The sequence below is a fragment of the Agelaius phoeniceus genome, chromosome 3, assembly GCF_051311805.1.
Source record: "Agelaius phoeniceus isolate bAgePho1 chromosome 3, bAgePho1.hap1, whole genome shotgun sequence".
Classification (NCBI taxonomy): domain Eukaryota; kingdom Metazoa; phylum Chordata; class Aves; order Passeriformes; family Icteridae; genus Agelaius; species Agelaius phoeniceus.
Window position 1 is genome coordinate 101898315 of NC_135267.1, and position 17159 is coordinate 101915473.

Sequence of the window (17159 nt, forward strand, 5' to 3'; positions counted from 1 at the left end):
GGTTTGTGCTGAGAAACCCAGCTCAGCCCTCCTCCCTGAGCAGGCACTGATCCAAGTGACAGCCTGCCTGTGACATGGAGTGGCAGCTGGGGGACACCAGGATGGTGAAGGGTCTGGAGGAGAAGCTGTGTGAGGAGCAGCTGAGGTCTCTTGGTCTGATCAGGCTGGACAAGAGGAGACTGAGGGAAAACCCCAGTGAGCTTTCAGCCTCCTCACTGGGGCAGCACTCTCAAGGCCAGTGACAGTGACCCCAAAATCCACCAGAAAAGAAACTTTGCAACACAGTTTGAAGCATTAGAAAGCTGGCACCCTTTATCAGCACAGGACTCACAGGAGGATGTCTCCTTCAGTCTGAGGTGTGTGGTGAGACTTTGCAGCAGTGTTTTTATTCCATCATAATCATACATATTCATTACAATGTGCCTCCTAGCTTATACATAAACATCACTTCTCCTAGAAGTAATTTGCATGCATCAGTCTCCTACTGGAAGGCCTTTTATGGTCCTGGAGGGTCATCTAGAGGGGTCTCTGGTGGTTGTACTCACTGAATCCTTCAATATTACAGGTGGCCTTTCCTTCAACTTTTTTTGGGCATGCAGTGTTGCTTCTTTTTACATAATTTGCCAAAAACCTACTACAGACCTCATTTTCAGTTTCTCCACACATACATTTCCAGCTACATTTATCATCCCGAGTGCATGCCTTTACATTCTTTCATCTTTTTTGCTAGTTAGCCTTTAGGCTCTGTCCAGCAACTTCAGGGGAGCTGAAAATTTCTATTCTCTATGTAATTTGTCAACAGGATTTGAGGAAATGGTATGAAGCTGAGTCAGGGGAGGTTTAGTTTGGTGTCAGGAAAATCCAGTGCCTGCTGTGTGTAAAAAAGCCCACAGTTTTTCCTGTGCTCCTGGCTCACTCCTGTTGAAGAACCCCATTTGCTTTTCCAGGCTACTCTTGATTCTGTAGCCCTCTCTCAGGCCTTTCCTCAGTCATTCCTTCCCAAATCCAGGGCTCACTCCTCACACAGACTGAAGCTGCTATGTGTGGTCTCCTTCTGCACCTCCTGCAGTTCACCTGTCCTTTTGGGGTGAGCAAACCCAAACTGTGTGCACATTGAAAATATGGATGGGCTGTGGATTTACTCTGTGTCAGCCCAGTAAGATATGATACAGCTGCTAAGAGCACTTGGAGCTCTTCTAACTCTTTATCCTGCTTCTTGAATACCAAACTATTTTTCCTCCAAGTGTATGTTTATAAAGATTTTCAGATCTTAACATGAACAAAAATTCCCTGGAGCTGAGGCTGGCATCATGCCGAGCTATGTATCACTGTAAAAGACAAATTCCAGACCCTGGGATATTCAGAACAGACCAGAATAAAAGGAAAAGAAACTCGAGAGGAATTTAAAAAGAAGTAGGTGGGAGGGATGTTTAATGTAATGTTAAAGCAGCACCAGTTTATTCAAGCAGATGCCAGGTGACTAAATGAAAGGCTGGTTGTTTTCTTCTGCAATTTGTGCCCTTTCCTTTCACAGATCTCCCTTCTGGGGATAGAAACAATAACATCAGCTCTGGAGCACCATGTTTATCTGCTCACTCTCACAGAACTACACCCACACGGGTGATCTGGAGTCTGTTTGGCCCCCCAGAGATATGCAAGGTGTAAACATGCATCTGGAAATAAACTATCCACGGGTTTTTCAAAACCACTGTGCTTCACTTGAAATCACGGGCAAGATACAGACCAAGGGGGGAAAACAGCCTCTAAAATATTTCTGTGAACCAGATACAGGCACGTGAAGGGCATCATTTACCACTTCAGCTGCTCCTCGTGAGGCTGGGCTTGGCACAATTCCTGCCCTGACCACTCCTGCTGGGCTGGATTGCCAGGGGAAGGGCACAGCTGCTGGGTCTGGAATCCCACTGCCCTGGAACACCTTCTCCCAGCCTGGTGAAACTGGGAGAGGCGGTGACTCTATCACCTGGGCTTCTCCTGTTTGCTGCACTGCTCTGGGACACTGCCCTGCACATTCACCTGTTAGGAAGGTGTGGAGTGACTCTCCTGGATGGTGCAGGAGCCTCCTCTCCAGACAGACACCATCCACAGGATGGATGTCAGCAGGATGGAATACAAAGATGGATCTTCTCAAGCAGGCTTCCCACTCCACAAATGTGGCCTAAGGGTTTCCTGGGCAGAGCTGTGCTGAGAGTCTCCCTATCCTCATCTGACCCTGGCAATCTCCTGCAGAGATCTGAGTACTTCCACATCCTGTTTGGATGAGGGACAACAGAGTGTCACTGGGTTCAACCACAGCTTTCTCCATGGAGGGGCTGGACTGCAGCAACTCCCCTTGCTTCTCCAGGCAGGAGGCACAGAGAGTTACCCAACACAAACTAAAGAGGGAAATAACTCCATCCAATGACCTTGTTCTTTGAAGTCACATGAAGCAAAGGGCTGATCATAGACACAGGGAAAGAAGGACTCTTATTATTATTAAGTGCCATTAAAAATTCCAGTGCAAAACTCATCTGTGTAATTAGGTCAGTATCAATTACCCCGATAGAATGATTCAGGTATCTCCAGCATTAAACACCAGCTACATACAACAAACATCCTCAAGGAGGGAAAATCCAGAATGGACTAACTGGGAATAAGCAAAAATAAATCTAGGAAAGATGTCACACTCTTAACCACCCACACAGAGCAGGAGGTCCACGTTCTCTCCTAAAACACACTCAGAGTACAGAAAAAGCACAGGCAAGCAGGAAAGGACCCTCACATGTGCTGGAAGTGCCTGGAAGTGGAATAAGAGACCAGGCATCCTCTGAGATTCAGTGCATTGGGTCTGTGCCAGGTCCTCCTCCCAAGACACAGGCACATATTTTACTTCACTTTCCAGCAGGCAGCTGCAACTCCATCACACAGGATGGCTCAGGCAACACAGAGGAGAGCTGGTAACAAATTATGGCATAAGCAAATGCTTTCAGAGTAGCAAATTGAAGGATGTCAGTTCCAAACTTAGATCAAACGTGAATATTCTTGAAAAGTTTTGAGATGCTTCAATTAGAGGTCCAAAGACAATCCCTCCATAATGCCCCTACTGTGGCATTCACTTTCTGGCAGCTCTGAACCCAATTTTTTCCCATTTAATATTATTCCACTTATAGCTAAAATGGTTCTTGCTTTCCTGTGAGGAAGAAAGCACAAGAATTAAAAATTAGAAAGCTGGAGAAGAATAAATGGATAATCAGCATTGAATAAGAACTGCTGGCATGTATCACATGAAGACACACTTCATGGAGGAAACAAAAACCCTGCTCAATGCATATATAACCACTGACTACCTATAAACCTTCAGTTTTTCCTGTCACACCTTGTGACTAAAAGATCACCAGGGCATCAGGTTTAAGTTGTATCACTGATAGCTGTACCAGCAACACCCCCTGGGGATGGACCAAAAAGATACTGAAGATATTCCCAGTGTTCACTCAAATTGTGTCCAGGGAGGAGGCAGCTGACTGACAATCTTCTCATTCTTGGAGCACTGGAAGCTGCATGTTCATACAGCACAGGGTTTGTTATAGAGCTCTTTGCCAGTGAAGGTAAAAAACCCCAAAAAAGACAAATTCCTGGCAGATAATTTTGCTACTTGTCACCAACCACTGTGGTCTAGAAGCAGCTTCTAATGATTAAAGGCTCTCATGAACTACCAGAAGTGTTTTGTTCTTTCTCTGAGGGGCTGGAGGGTGGATGGAGCCCTGGGTAGGTCCAGCTCTTCCTTGAGCACACATTAGAACAATCCAGGTTGTATTTTTATAGAGAAAAGATGATAACTCTAAGAACAAATTCCCAGACCAGCTCCAACAAGGAGCCTCTCTGAAAACTGAAGGGCACAAACAAAGCTCACCTCTCTTGAAAGTCATCCAGTTTCCAGGTATCACAAAGCATGGCTCATGTTTCAGCTTTCTTGATAGGGATACTCTCCATTATCTGCTGCTAAGCATCATCACTGCTGGCACTGTATCAAAATCATGCAGGACAGGCCTAAGGAAAGCAATTCTCTTGGCCTCTCTGGCATTTATGTTCTCATAAACAAAGTGGTCAACAAGTAACAAGATGATGAAACTTTTAGGTCTCTTGGGCAGCAGCCAAAAGCTGCTACATCTAAAGCAGAAGTCTGTTTCCTAATATATTAGAAAGATTGAAAGGAAAGGAAAATGAGACAATTTCCTTTAGATTTTTATCTTTAAAAATTTTCTCCCACTTCCCACTGTGACTAAATAAGATATCCACCAAAGTAAGGGTTCATTTTTTTAGTTCATCTCAGCCTAGTATTTCTTACCCTGGCAAGATTTTGTAACATCTGTATTGGGGATTTCTTCCCACCCACTGCTCTCCTCCCTCATTTGTTTCTCAAAAAGAATTGTATATGTTTTAATATGGGATGATAAGAAATGCAAACAGTCATGCAAATTTTGGAAGAGAAGAAAAGCACAAGGGGTCTCAGGGACATAAACATGCTTCTGCTTTCTTCAATATTGCTGAAGAATAATTCAAATCTCAGTAAAATTTTGCTTTAATAGGAGGCTCACATGTGAGCTTTCAGGTCTGATCTGCTAAAGACAGGTGAGAGCCTCCCCACTTGGCCAAGCAGTTCTATAGACTGAGCATAAATACACAACAATTTCCAGCTCTACCACAATCTAATGTTACAGGATTCCAGGAAAGCAACAGCACAAAATATTAAGAACTGGAATGATCCTACAGGTAAGAAGACAGAGAAGAAGTGGCTTGAAGGATGATGTTTTCTGAAGTCACAACTTAAATTTATTGTGTAAATGAAAGGTCTGTGCTCTTAAATCTTGTGACTTCCTTTCAGCAGGGCTTTCAAATGCTTATCACACACAGGCATCCTGGCTGATCTGCCAGCACAGTGTGGATGTAATGTCCCCAGAAAAAGGGAAGATTTCAGCTGTCATGAGACATTGACTTTTCTGGAAGAGGGGGAGTATCAGTGATAGGAGTAGTGAGGAAAAAAACATGACACATTTAAGACAAGTGAGGAAAAACAAATGAATCATCTTTGCAGAATTCAGCCAAAATTTATCCAGAGGCATGGAAGAAGAGGGGAAAAGGACACAAAAATACAGCCACAGCAAATCCTAAACTGCAGCTCTGGTCTTAAAAATCTAACAGAAGATTCTGGGGATTATTTCTAATCCCTGTAGAAACTCCCTCCAAATCTGTCCAGAGCAGTTTTGTTTAAAGAAATTACAATGGCAGTGGCAGTAGAAAAGCCACCTCCAAAATCAGGAAGTTCACAGCTTGTTTGGCAGCTCAGCATTTTTCCTCCATTTACTCCCCTATTTGAAACAGTTTGAAATCAGGCTCTGATAGAAGCGATTTTGTAAATTTTTTATAACTTTCTCAGCAAACCTTGATGTTTACTGGAGAGGCAAGCACAGTGTCCACCAAGAGGTGAGAGAGATGAGGGGACAGAGGGAACAAAAACATATGACAAGGCAGGAAAGATGGATCCATTTAGATGGAGAGCTTAGCAGGGAAGACTGGGAATGACACAGGTGGAACACACAGAGGTAAATCAAGGAGCTTAGAAATTAGGAGACTGATTGGAATTTTCTCCACAGAAAATTTGAAATTGTCAAATTTGTCTTGATGCACTTCTGACAGGAAACTTACTGCATTCATCTGAAGCACATAGCTTATGTCTGAGGTCTTTAGGCTTGAAGGCAACTTAAATGAATAAATATATATATATATAACTGCAATAACATGAAAATACAGTAAACTGAGCAAAAATTGAGGTCACTGGGATTTGTTCCATACCTACACTGACATTAACAGAGCCTGAAGTGATGACTGACACCCCAAGACCAACTTAAGCCCAGCTCACCTGGTTCAGTCAGGTGTTATTAGACAGGGTACAAATGTCTCATTGACAAATGGAAATGGACTCTTTATCTTTTGAAAAGGCTGGCCTGCAAAGCCCACAAGGTGCTGCTCAGCCACCCCTCAGCAGAACCCAGCCAGAGCTGTTTAAACACTACTTAGAGCAGGCTGAGCCAATACAAATATAAATTGTGATTAGCAATCAAATACCTGGTCTGAGCACAACAGCAGAAAAACTGACCTGCTCAGTATTTCATCACTCCTGACATTTTGAAAATTTGCCCCCAGAACTGCAGTTTACTTTAATTCTCACTCCCACTCCTGTTCTTACCTTCATCCAGCAAGGAGGGGGGCAACAGCTTTAAAAAGTTAGAGGAAGAGAAAGGAGACAATTTGAAGTGTTTGGTGCTGGGGCTGATTGACAGCCCTTGCTCCATTCAGAACCACCTCCATGATTTCTGTCGATGAAAGGGATCCATTAAGCAGCTCTCCCTGCCCTATTTGCTTGCTAAGTTGGTTTCACGACTATTCTGAGAAGGAAATAGTTCAGTGCAGACATGAACTCATTTGGATTGGTGCCCTCAAGCAAACGCAACTCGAGTGGAAATCTTACACATATGAGGTGCAGCAAGGCAGAAGGGAAAGGAGGCCAAATTTCAGGGGGTGAATGCTGACTGTGGGCTAGATAAGAACAGCAGCACCAGATAAGAGCTGGATTGCTCACTGCTGCATCACAAAGCCCCACATGCAGCATTACCTGCATAAGGATCCTTGATGACTTGCATACCCAATGCAAACCTTCCAGTGAATTCTAATGAGCCTCTTTCTTGTACTTTCCAGCCAAAACCCTTTTTGAAGTTTGGCTTTCTGTGCTCCCAACATTGAAAAGAAGAAAAGGACTGCTAGGAATTCTCTTATCACCAGCCCTGTCAAGTGCTACATTTCACTCAAGCCTGCATAACAAAACTGGGTAGGGGAGGAAGGGATCCAAGTGTAAAATGCAGTCAGGCCAAGGAACCAGCTGGCAGAAAACAGGGACTCCATCCTCTGGAAGATAAACATTATAATTTGTGCATTAATTATAGCTCATTTACCTTCCTTATCCTGTATTTTCTCCTCCCAACTGGATTTTGAAGCAAAGGCCTGAGCCTTTATACAAACAAGCTAATGGATTCTAATGGCTCACCCTGATGCAGTATTATTTAATCATAGCAGCACTTCATTTTCCCTACTGTATTCAGGGAAGAACAAAGAACAAAGACTGCATCCACATTCAGCTGTCTCAACCAAACACATCTTATTTCAGTTTCCAAATTCCATTCTTTCTATTGTATTCAAATTTTCTCATGCCTTCATCTTAGTAGACTCCTTCCCTTTAATTTAAGAAAAAATACAACAGAAATTTAAGTATTTAACAGCATTTAAGAAAGATGTGTAGAATGCAACAGTTACAGGTTGTTGCACATACTTTTTAAGGACTTTTCACCTTCTGTGTTCCAGCTGTCTCCAGATCCCATTCCCATCGTGTTTTTGGATGCATTCTGTTCCTTTATCTCTGTTATTTATTCCCCTTACTCTTCACTCCACACACTCCCAATTATTTGCCAAGACAACTCTTTCTCCGTGGGAGTGGACCAGGCATAGCCATCAGTGCTCCCCCACACTTGGAGTAAACAAAAGTGGTCTGTCAGATTTCTCCCCCAGCACCTTTTGCCTATTTGGCTCCCCAGCACCACTCAGCCTTGTCCTCTGCCCTTCCTCCTGTCCCTTCTGAGGGTGGGGAAATTGGGGAAATGCTTTCTCACAGCATTTCTCCTCCCCAGGTGCCACTCAGCCTGTTTTTCCTTATTATCAGGTCTGTCCCACGCAAGAGACCTGGTTTTTACCTCACGGATGCCAGGAAAGGTATAAATTAAATAATTAATGCTGGCACTCCACCAATCACACCCGTTTCACTTAACATCACATGTGCACTCCACCCTATCTTACTCACACGATTTAATTCCTGGGCTCTTTTCCTGTCCCTTTTTGCTGCAATCCTTCTGTTTGTGTTTGATCCTCCCACAGACCTCAGCAGTTTTAGTCAGTGCTCACTTGTCTCTGCCTCTCCCTTCCCTTCCACGTCTCCACTCTCCCCCAGCGCCCTCCTTTTCACCTCTGCCTCACCTTTTCTCTCTCCCCCTTCCTCCTTCCCCCACACCACGACTCTTAACACTAAATCTCTCCTTGCATCTCTCACCATCAGCATAACTTATTTTTTTTCACTTGGCCCAAATCTTGAGGAAAATCCCATGAATATTTAAAGAAATAGGGTAGGAAGTGACTCGTGTAAAACCTGCAGCTCTTTCAGAAAGGTGTCACTTCCCATGAGGAATGACAAAGCACAAGGGTCAAACCTCACAGCACAACACCAGAGCACAGCCTGTCTTTTATTCAGGCTGGGGTCAACATGATCATTACAAAGAACAAAGAGGTGGAAGACCAGAACACCTCACCCCTCCCCAAATAAAGCACCCCATTTGTTCCAGATAAACGAAGGAAAAAGAAAGCAGGTGAAAAAGTAAAAAAGAGCTGTTGCTGCCAAGTTGTTTCAATCAACAATTCAAGTGCCAGCCATTCAATCCACTCCTTGACTCCTTTCAATTGCACCAGCAATGGTATTGCACAGACAATTATTCCTGTACTTACTGTTTGTCCCAAGGCACTTAATGTCGATCTTGCTTTCACCAGAGTTGTCCAGCACCTATTCCAGCACCTAATAAATATTGGTACAGCTGTGACATTTTCTTGATAGTCTGCTACACAAGCTTAGAGAAATCTGTCAAATGAAACCTTTTGTTTCTGAACTTCTGAAATGTAGAGTGCAACTCCTCTACAAGGCAACATGAAGCATTACCAGAAATATTTAAATCACATTTTATTTTTCAAGTTCAAAAATAACAATTAGCTTTATTTACCACATTACACATCTCAGATTTAAAATATCATGCTCTATTTAAATATCCAAGTGACAACACTATACAAATAAAATGTTACACAAAATATATTTAAGAAAATGTTTTGGTCTTCAATCTTAACAATAAATAGACAGGCACTTCTACATATACAAAGAAAGCGACCACTATTTAGAGTAATTCTTCTAAGCAAGATGTGGAAATAGAGAAGATCTGAGTTTCGAGGACACATGGAACTCTACATGAGGCTTCATGCAAAACTTCAGCGTTTGGTTTGGAATTCGAAACTCTTGGGATGTGCACAATTCTGGATTCACCGGCGCTTTACAGGAGACCCAAACCACGCTCTCGAGAAGCAATGTGCAATTTCAGTCATTTCCAGCAAATCAAGCTACCTGATCACATTTAGTGCCCAAACAGAAAACAAGGATTGACCAGAGTAGCTTTCCACACAGATAACATGAGCAACAAGTCAGCTTCAGTATGTAGGCTTGAGGCAGGGGCAGCCCTACCTGCCCAGCCCTGAAAAAAACCTCATCTTTTTCCTTACACATTGAGCTCTTAGGGGGCATTTCAAGCAGAATTTTGGGGTTTTTTGTAAAAAAAAAAAAAGCTTCATCTAATAAAAGGGTAAATCCTTCAGACACTGTGTACACTTTGCACAAAGGATCATAAGTGAAGAAAAAAAATACTGTTCCAGGGTGCAAAAGAACTGAAAACTGTAAATAAAATTTAAAAAAACCAAAATTTGAAGTCTTGTAACCGTAGCACATCTAAAAGTAAAACTACATTCCCCCAATTTGTGTATTTTCAATTTACAGTGGTTTTCACACACAAACACCACTCAAGGGAAAATTATTTTCCACCATCACAATTGATGATGTGGTAGGCAATCTCTGTTTCCAGTACAGCTAACCAGTCACTGACAGCTAGTTATAGCCTCAAAGTCTTTTTTAAAATTAAGACCAATATTGAAACATAACGACCACCAGGACCACCAGTGGAAAAGTCAGGACCAAGTCTTCAAGCCATCCCTTCAAATTTTAGTATTACTCTCGATTTCAGAAGTACAGGAAAAAGTTTACAGCAAAAATTCAACTATTAAACAGAGCTTCAGTGATCCAAACTTGCAAAGTTTTTTGGACTTAAGACACTTATGCATATTACTTTAACAATTTAAATGTGGGTCTTGCAAGCGTGTCCAAATCTTAATCATTTCTTGAGGTTTTCTACTATGCACTAACATTAAGTTTGTGTAGGAACAGATGTTATTTCTGTATTTCTCTTCAATATCAAATGTTTTGAAGCCTTTGTGTTTTTCCGGAGCAAGCCCAAGCTTCTGAAGGCACATTCCAGTATAAACATCATCGATGGGGTAGAGGAGTACCTGGTCAGATGCATTATTCAGTCTCAGTGCCAGATCACCAGAGTACAGGAACCCACCGCCTCCTGCGTACGGCGGATACGAACCTTCATAAACGCTCTCTGGGATGTAGTACTTCAATTTTTTCTCTCTGTGAGGTCCAGCATCTTTGATCACGTCACCTATAAATAAGTCTTTGGCTTTTTCCTTTGATAAGCTCTTCAAGTAATCCAGGATCTGATTGGTATTCACAAAAACATCATCATCACCCTTAAAAATAAACTGGACATTTGCGCAGCTACTGCTGACCCACTTCAGAAACAGCACCTCTTTCAGAGTCAGGTTGAAGAAAGTGTCTCTGTAGTTCCAGAGGAGAATGTCATGGTGGGTGTCACTCTCAAATTTAATCATGTGTGAAAGGTCAGGAAAATGATCCTCTGGTGGGGTCTGCCCAAGTAAGAAGACCCTTCTGACTATCACATCCCCTGATTCTATTTCCTTGCCCCAGGATTCCCTAATTGCTTGTCTTCTATCAAAATGGGGTATAAGTGACTTAATAGCCAGCAGCAGGAAAGGTTTCTGTTCACACTTGTTTGGCTGATCCATTAGCAATGAGTAATTTCTACACCTCAAATAGAGGAGGAAGTCTTTGAATCTCTCTGGCAAGTTTGCAAAGTCACTAACCTCTGAGTGCACCAAGGGGTCAGGGTCACAGGAACTGAGGACACTCAGGTTAGAAACCAAGTTCTCTTCCACAGTCATATTGGAAAGCAAGGACAGAATAGGGTTGTACAGCAGCTCGAGCTTCTGTTGCTGTTTGTTCCAATAAGCTTTGTGAGGAGTGTATTTCCTCCAGAATTTGCTACGTGGTATAATAACACGGCCTTTCACATTCTTGTCTTGGCTGCTGCTCTTCGAGACTTCCACAATCACATAAATAAAAATGTTTACCATCATCAGAATTCCCAGCAGCTTTAATCTTCTGCGTCCAACACTCATTTCTCATATCTAGAAATAAATTCAAAAAAAGATTTTTAGCTTTCTTCACAGCAAGTTCTTGATCTCATTAAAAATGCAAACTACTTTCAAATGCAAGTTAGTAGCCTAAAAACCCAAGGTTACCTACACCCTCGAAGAAGCAAAAGCTGATCTGTCTTTAATACACACACATATGGTTTGTGGTTTCATCACCAAGCTGGTACAAAGTGAAGTTTCCATTTACAGCTTAGGAAAGTTACACAGATTTCATGGTGAGTCTAAATTAGCCAGCAGTTTCTGCTTCTCATTTAGATCCCCTTTAAACACTTGACTGTATAATAATTAGAATCTGAGCCCTTAGCTTGGCAGACTGAGAAACTTTTTTTTTTTCCTGCTAGTAAGGTGAGCTGAAGGGTATAGAATAAATTGCTATATGATAAGGTCAGTTATTTTTAAATTAGGTTTCAAGCTTTTATACTTGCACTCTCACACCTTCCAACTACCTAACGGGCAGAGCCAAGTTTTAAAGCACACAATCAGTTTTCTGACAATTTCACTTGGCTGTTCCTTGGAAGAAAGGCTGACAAAACTTGCCAGCTGCATTGCTGATATTCAGACAGAAGAGAACAAGAACTAGGAATTTTTTTCCCCTTCCAACTGGAAAAAAGGAATTCAAACAGTAAATGAAAGTAGAAGTGTAATTATTACTAGGAAGGAAAAAGCCCTGAAAAGAAATAAAAAAAAGAGAGGTCTCCCATATATGCAAGACTTGGAACAGTATGTGTACATCTTTGTCATACAAAAAGTTCCATGATCCATCTTCAGTTTTTACTGGGGGAGAAAATGGATCAATCCCGCTTTCTTCCACAGCTGGCAGAATGCAAGGCATCCAGTACAAGGAGCATGAAAACAGTCTGTTCCTCTAGAGCAGTGCCTACCAAACTGTTTACTAGCCCTGGGGTACATCAGTGTACAAGCTCCACAAATAATTCAGAATGAATAAGAAGGTTACAAAGACTGTGCTGAAGTCACATACAGAACCCACTGTCAAAGACGCTTTCATGTGCCAGGAATATAAATGATTATTGGAAGATCAGAAAAAACCTAATGTAATAAAGAATTTGTACTGACTGCTGGAAGCCCAGCTGTGAGCACTGCCTCAGGCCCTGAGGTCACAGAGCAACAGCAGACAGGGAGACAGACTGAGAAGTACACCTTGTACTTGCTGCTGTTCTCTTTTTTTCAGCCATCCCCAGACACCTGAACTACACTGACCCTTGGTCTCTATGGTTTCATCAGTCTTACTTTGTTTTACTCCTCAACAAGGTAAACACTAAACTTCTAAAAATTTAGGAAGAAAGCATCAAGTAAATAATCAGTAATCTTTTTTCTCTTATTTGATCCACAGCCATTATTAAATCCAAAAGGGGGTGTGTGGCTGTTTTTCTGGAACTGAAATCTAAATCCAAATCCAAATCCAAATCCTAGAAAACATGGTCTCTCAGAAAAATGCCTGTGCTTCCTCAAGTACCATCTGTGTATTTATCTGTGTATAAGCTCAGGCCAGATCTACTTTATTTCATATTCTACTCTCAGTCAGCTATGAAGTTTCTGTCCTAATTTTAAAGTAGTTTTCCTCTATACCTCAAAGACAAAACCATACTTGTGGTCAGTGCCATCATTTAAGATAAACGGATGAACTGTTCAGAAAGCACTGGGTTTGGTCACATAGACTTCAAAGAAACTTTATCTTCCTCTTTAAATGCCACTAAAACCAGATAAATACACTGGTTTTCTAAACTTATCTTTCATTAGACACAAAAGTACCAGAGAAGGAGCAGTCCCCTGTTTTGTGCTGTTCCATAGAGCTCAGCATGAACATCAGGGCTTATCTGCCCTGTCCTGAACAGCACTCCCCCCTAAGCAACAAATGAGGTGGTATCTGATCTATGATCTCGGGACCCCAGAGACAACAGGGTGACTGCTCCCTCCAAGGAACAGCCAACAAACAAGAGCTCGATCAAAGATTGATTTTCCAGGATATGCAGCACCACACAGCTCAGCTGTCACAGCCCCCAGCTTACCAAGCTGAGAGTATTCAAGACCTCTAAGGCATCTGGATACTTGACCTGGGACTCTTCTGACACAATGAGACACCATTTACAAAGAATTTATTTCAAACACTTAACAAAATCCTTCAGTCCACTATGACTGCAATCCCCTGCAGCAAATGAGACAGGGATCCTGGGCAGGAAAACCCCCATTTACTGTTGGACTTGGTGGAGCTTTTCAGCAGAAGAGGTACAAGTCTGGTGAGGTGACAGTGGTTCCATCTCACAAAGCACAGTAAATGGTGACAGTAGCTCCATCTCACAAAGCACAGTAAATGGTATCACCACCACAAGCAAATACTCACAGGCTCTACCCTGTTCCAGGCTGTAGATCCACAAGCAGCTGAACCAATCTAATCATCTGATGTAAAAGCCCCAGGTAAAACACCCAACTTTTTCACCTCCAGAGTCTTACAGAAGCCATGGCCTTTCACTGTAAATACCTTTCTGAGGGCAGGAGTTAGGCTGTATTTTCTAAGTGGGCTGAGTACCACATCTACATTATCTGACTGCCAAACCCAAGAATTACAAGCCCATTTACTTACTGGGGCTGACAAAAGATAAGATAATCCCTATGACCTGCAGGTATCACACCTACCACCCTACTGGTCCAGGACTAATCTATCAGAAATCTGGCAAAGCCAAGCTGCAATTCAGGTATCTAACAGACATCACCACCCTTCTCTCTTTGCAGATACTGTAACTGGGCAGACTTGGATGTTCCCATGTAACTTCAATTTAGGGCCTGATATCCCTTGCAGCAGCTGTACATGCAGCACCGCTTCTGACAGTGCCAGCAACAGCACGTGCAGTAGTGACACTGCTGCTTCTGAAATTAACTGGTTTAGCTACTTAACACATCACAAGCCATATGGAGTCCTTCTAAACCTCCTGTGAGATGAATCAGTTGTCTAATAGCTCAGCTCTGTTCAGTGAGTCAAGAGATTTCTGGACTGAGCAACAGCAGTTTTGGAGCGAGAGGATGTTGAGAACCCGGGGCTGTTGTAAGGAGCCCGTGCTGTTTCCAGCTTTGAAGAACTTGAACGCTGTTTATTTTCTAACTGCACACCATCAAAGCTCTTTTCCCCCCTCAGAATTTTACACAAATCCCCTTTCATACGACAGTAATTAAGAAAACCTTGAGAACGGGAGAATATTGAACAGATACCCGTGTTGCCCTTCTGCAGAAGCCGGTCTCACACAGTGGTTACCACTGGAAACAGTCAATGTTTTCTGTGTTCTCCAACCAAGACAGCCTGAAACAATGTTCCAGCTGCAGGAAAGTAACCACGATAGCAGCACACACTCAGAGCTTGAACAGCTGCACTGAAATTCCAGGGCAGCTGATGCTTGTTTTAACATTACTTTTAATTATTTGCATATACCTGCTTTGAGACATCTTTGAGCATATTATTTATTTGGGAGAAATTCCAGTCTTCCAGTATTTTAATACCAAAGGACACCAGTGAAACTCAGGCATGGAATTTCAAGATCCAAGTAAATATAGCAAGACTAGGGAAGGATGTGCATATATTTTCCTAAAACACAGCCCAAGGCATAAAGAACTAAAAAGAGTTTGAATAAAGGCCAAAGTAACTTCACGTTCTGTCTCCCACTAGTTATCTTCAGCATATTTTTGCTCAAAAACCCCTCAAAAGCAACACCAAAAAAACTAACAACCCTACCAACCCCCCCACCACATACACGCCCAAGAGAACCAGTGGTAGTGAGTCATTTCTCCAGTAGTGCTCCTCTGGTTTTCTGTAATAAAGTTTTAGAGGGCCAGACTTGCATTTGAGCAATGTTTACTTATGTAATTGAACCTAGTCTCACTTTGTCCAACCATTTTTTTGAATCTCTCTATATATATTTTCAACTTCTGTGAATTATCCGGGTTCCTCAATTTTTCCCGACACTAAGAACTCACTATTCTATTACCACACAAGAGAGGAACCCTCAGAAAACACTAATTATTAATTAAAAATATATGACATTATTTACTCTATATACATTTGCCATACAAGCTACACTATGCACTTTCATCAGTCAGCCCTTCCCCTTCTATCTGGTCATTTTTGATACGATAGTAATGACATCAAAAAGAAATAATTTAGTACTTTAATTTAGCTCTAAAAATTAAGTGGAGATTATTTTTTTTAGAGTTATATATCAGTGGATTTTGGTATGAGGTGTTAGCCATTCTGCACAAAGACCATGAAGTCATCGTGCACCCCACACAAGGGATGGCTCGGGAGTGCAAGAGCAAAGCAAGACTCCACTTGCAGGCTCTGACCTCACCCAAGTCACAGCCACAACCGAGCAGAGGAGACATGTTCCAGCAGGGCTCCTCTCCAGCCCCAGCCACAAGTGACCACATTCCTGCACAGAGCCTCCCTGAGCCAGTCAGCCTTCATTAGGTGAGAGCATCATCCTACAAGCCTGCCAGCAGATGCCGGCTGAAGGCAGCTGCTGCAGGAGCAGGGCAGACAGCCCCTGCAGCCATCGGTGGGCTCTGTGAGCACTGCCTTTGCATCTCTCACACTGCTACCACCTGCACCGCAGCAGGGTTTTGTTGTCCCGAGTCTTGCTTCTCCAAGCGATCAGATAACTCACATTGCTCGGAGCAGTCACATTCCGGTCAAACTCCAGAAGTTAACTTGTCAAAAGCTGCTACAAACCGGTGGGGAAATCCCGACTGCATTCAGCTTCATAAGAACTCCAAAATCCCTCTCTCTAATACCTACTTGATTTGTGCCCCACACCTCTGATGTCAGCTTTCAACTGTGCTATTAAAAGACTAAAGAATTCTTTCATTTACTGCTGAATGCTAAGTTCTGAGAAGCAGAATTCCAGAATCTTCACAGTAAGTTTTACTATGTTTCCTGCCACCATGTGGACTAATTTCAGGTCTTCCCCTACCCCTAGCTCCTTCAGCAGAAAAGAGAAGCTACCAGAACATTGCCTTTTAAGGTGTGCTATTTAAAATAACATCTATGAAACAGAAGTTTTGTTGACTTTATATTGGTGCTTAGAAATACTGCAGCAACACCCACAGAGTCTGCATCGAGTTATCTTTACAAAGTCATTCAACAGTAAAAACTTACTTTTAACTTCTTTAAAATCACCATATGTGAAATTTCTGCTTGACAGAACACTTAGAGAAGGAAGAGATACCATTGGCTCACCACTGTCTCTAACTGAACTCTTCCAACCACAAACTTTCAACCAGAGTCATCTATTTTTTCAGCCATTTTTAAATAAGTCAGCTACCAGTAAATCATCAGATTATCCCAACCCTATCTGTCTTTTAAGTTATTTGCAGGTGTCTCTCACAAAAGCTCTGGGTTTGATTGAGAAAATATTTAAATATGGTACACCTACTGAATTCACTGCAAGTTAGACCTAAATACTTTCTTTTAACCTGTTAAAATTAAGTCCTTGTATTGGCTGAAAGAATGTTCAGTTGCATATTTGAATTCTTGTGTTTCTATAGAAGATCAAGGCATATGCAAGAAAAGGCCATTATGAAAAATATTCCGTAAACTCAATCCCGGGTTTAATGGATATTCCAATTTTTCTACTGGTATAGACTACTTGAGTTTGGTCATGGTTTTCCATAGGGATGAACAAGCAATGTAGCTGCACATGTACACCACACCTCCATAAGTCAATTTAAACAATGGCAGTGTCTCAATAAATTAGTACATCATGCTAACATTACCATTCTGCACTGGCATGCCTGCAGCCACACTACACAGCTATGAAGGTGTTCCTAACTGCTCATAAAAAAAACCAAACCCAAACCAACAAAAGACTTGTGATGAAAAAGGTTTGGTTTCTTTG

The 17159-nt window shown here is 42.2% G+C and overlaps 1 protein-coding gene across 5 annotated transcripts in view; it reads right to left on the minus strand.

Moving 5' to 3' along the window:
• Positions 1–8812: 8812 nt before the first annotated feature.
• B3GNT2 (UDP-GlcNAc:betaGal beta-1,3-N-acetylglucosaminyltransferase 2) overlaps positions 8813–17159 on the minus strand; it is a 73364-nt gene continuing 65017 nt past the window's right edge. For all 5 annotated transcript variants that reach the window (XM_077176009.1, XM_054629294.2, XM_054629293.2 and 2 more), the window contains exon 2: positions 8813–11235. In XM_077176009.1, coding sequence (XP_077032124.1) covers positions 10033–11226 — 1194 coding nt within the window. In that variant the 5' untranslated portion in view covers positions 11227–11235 and the 3' untranslated portion in view covers positions 8813–10032. The remainder of the gene's footprint in view (positions 11236–17159) is intronic.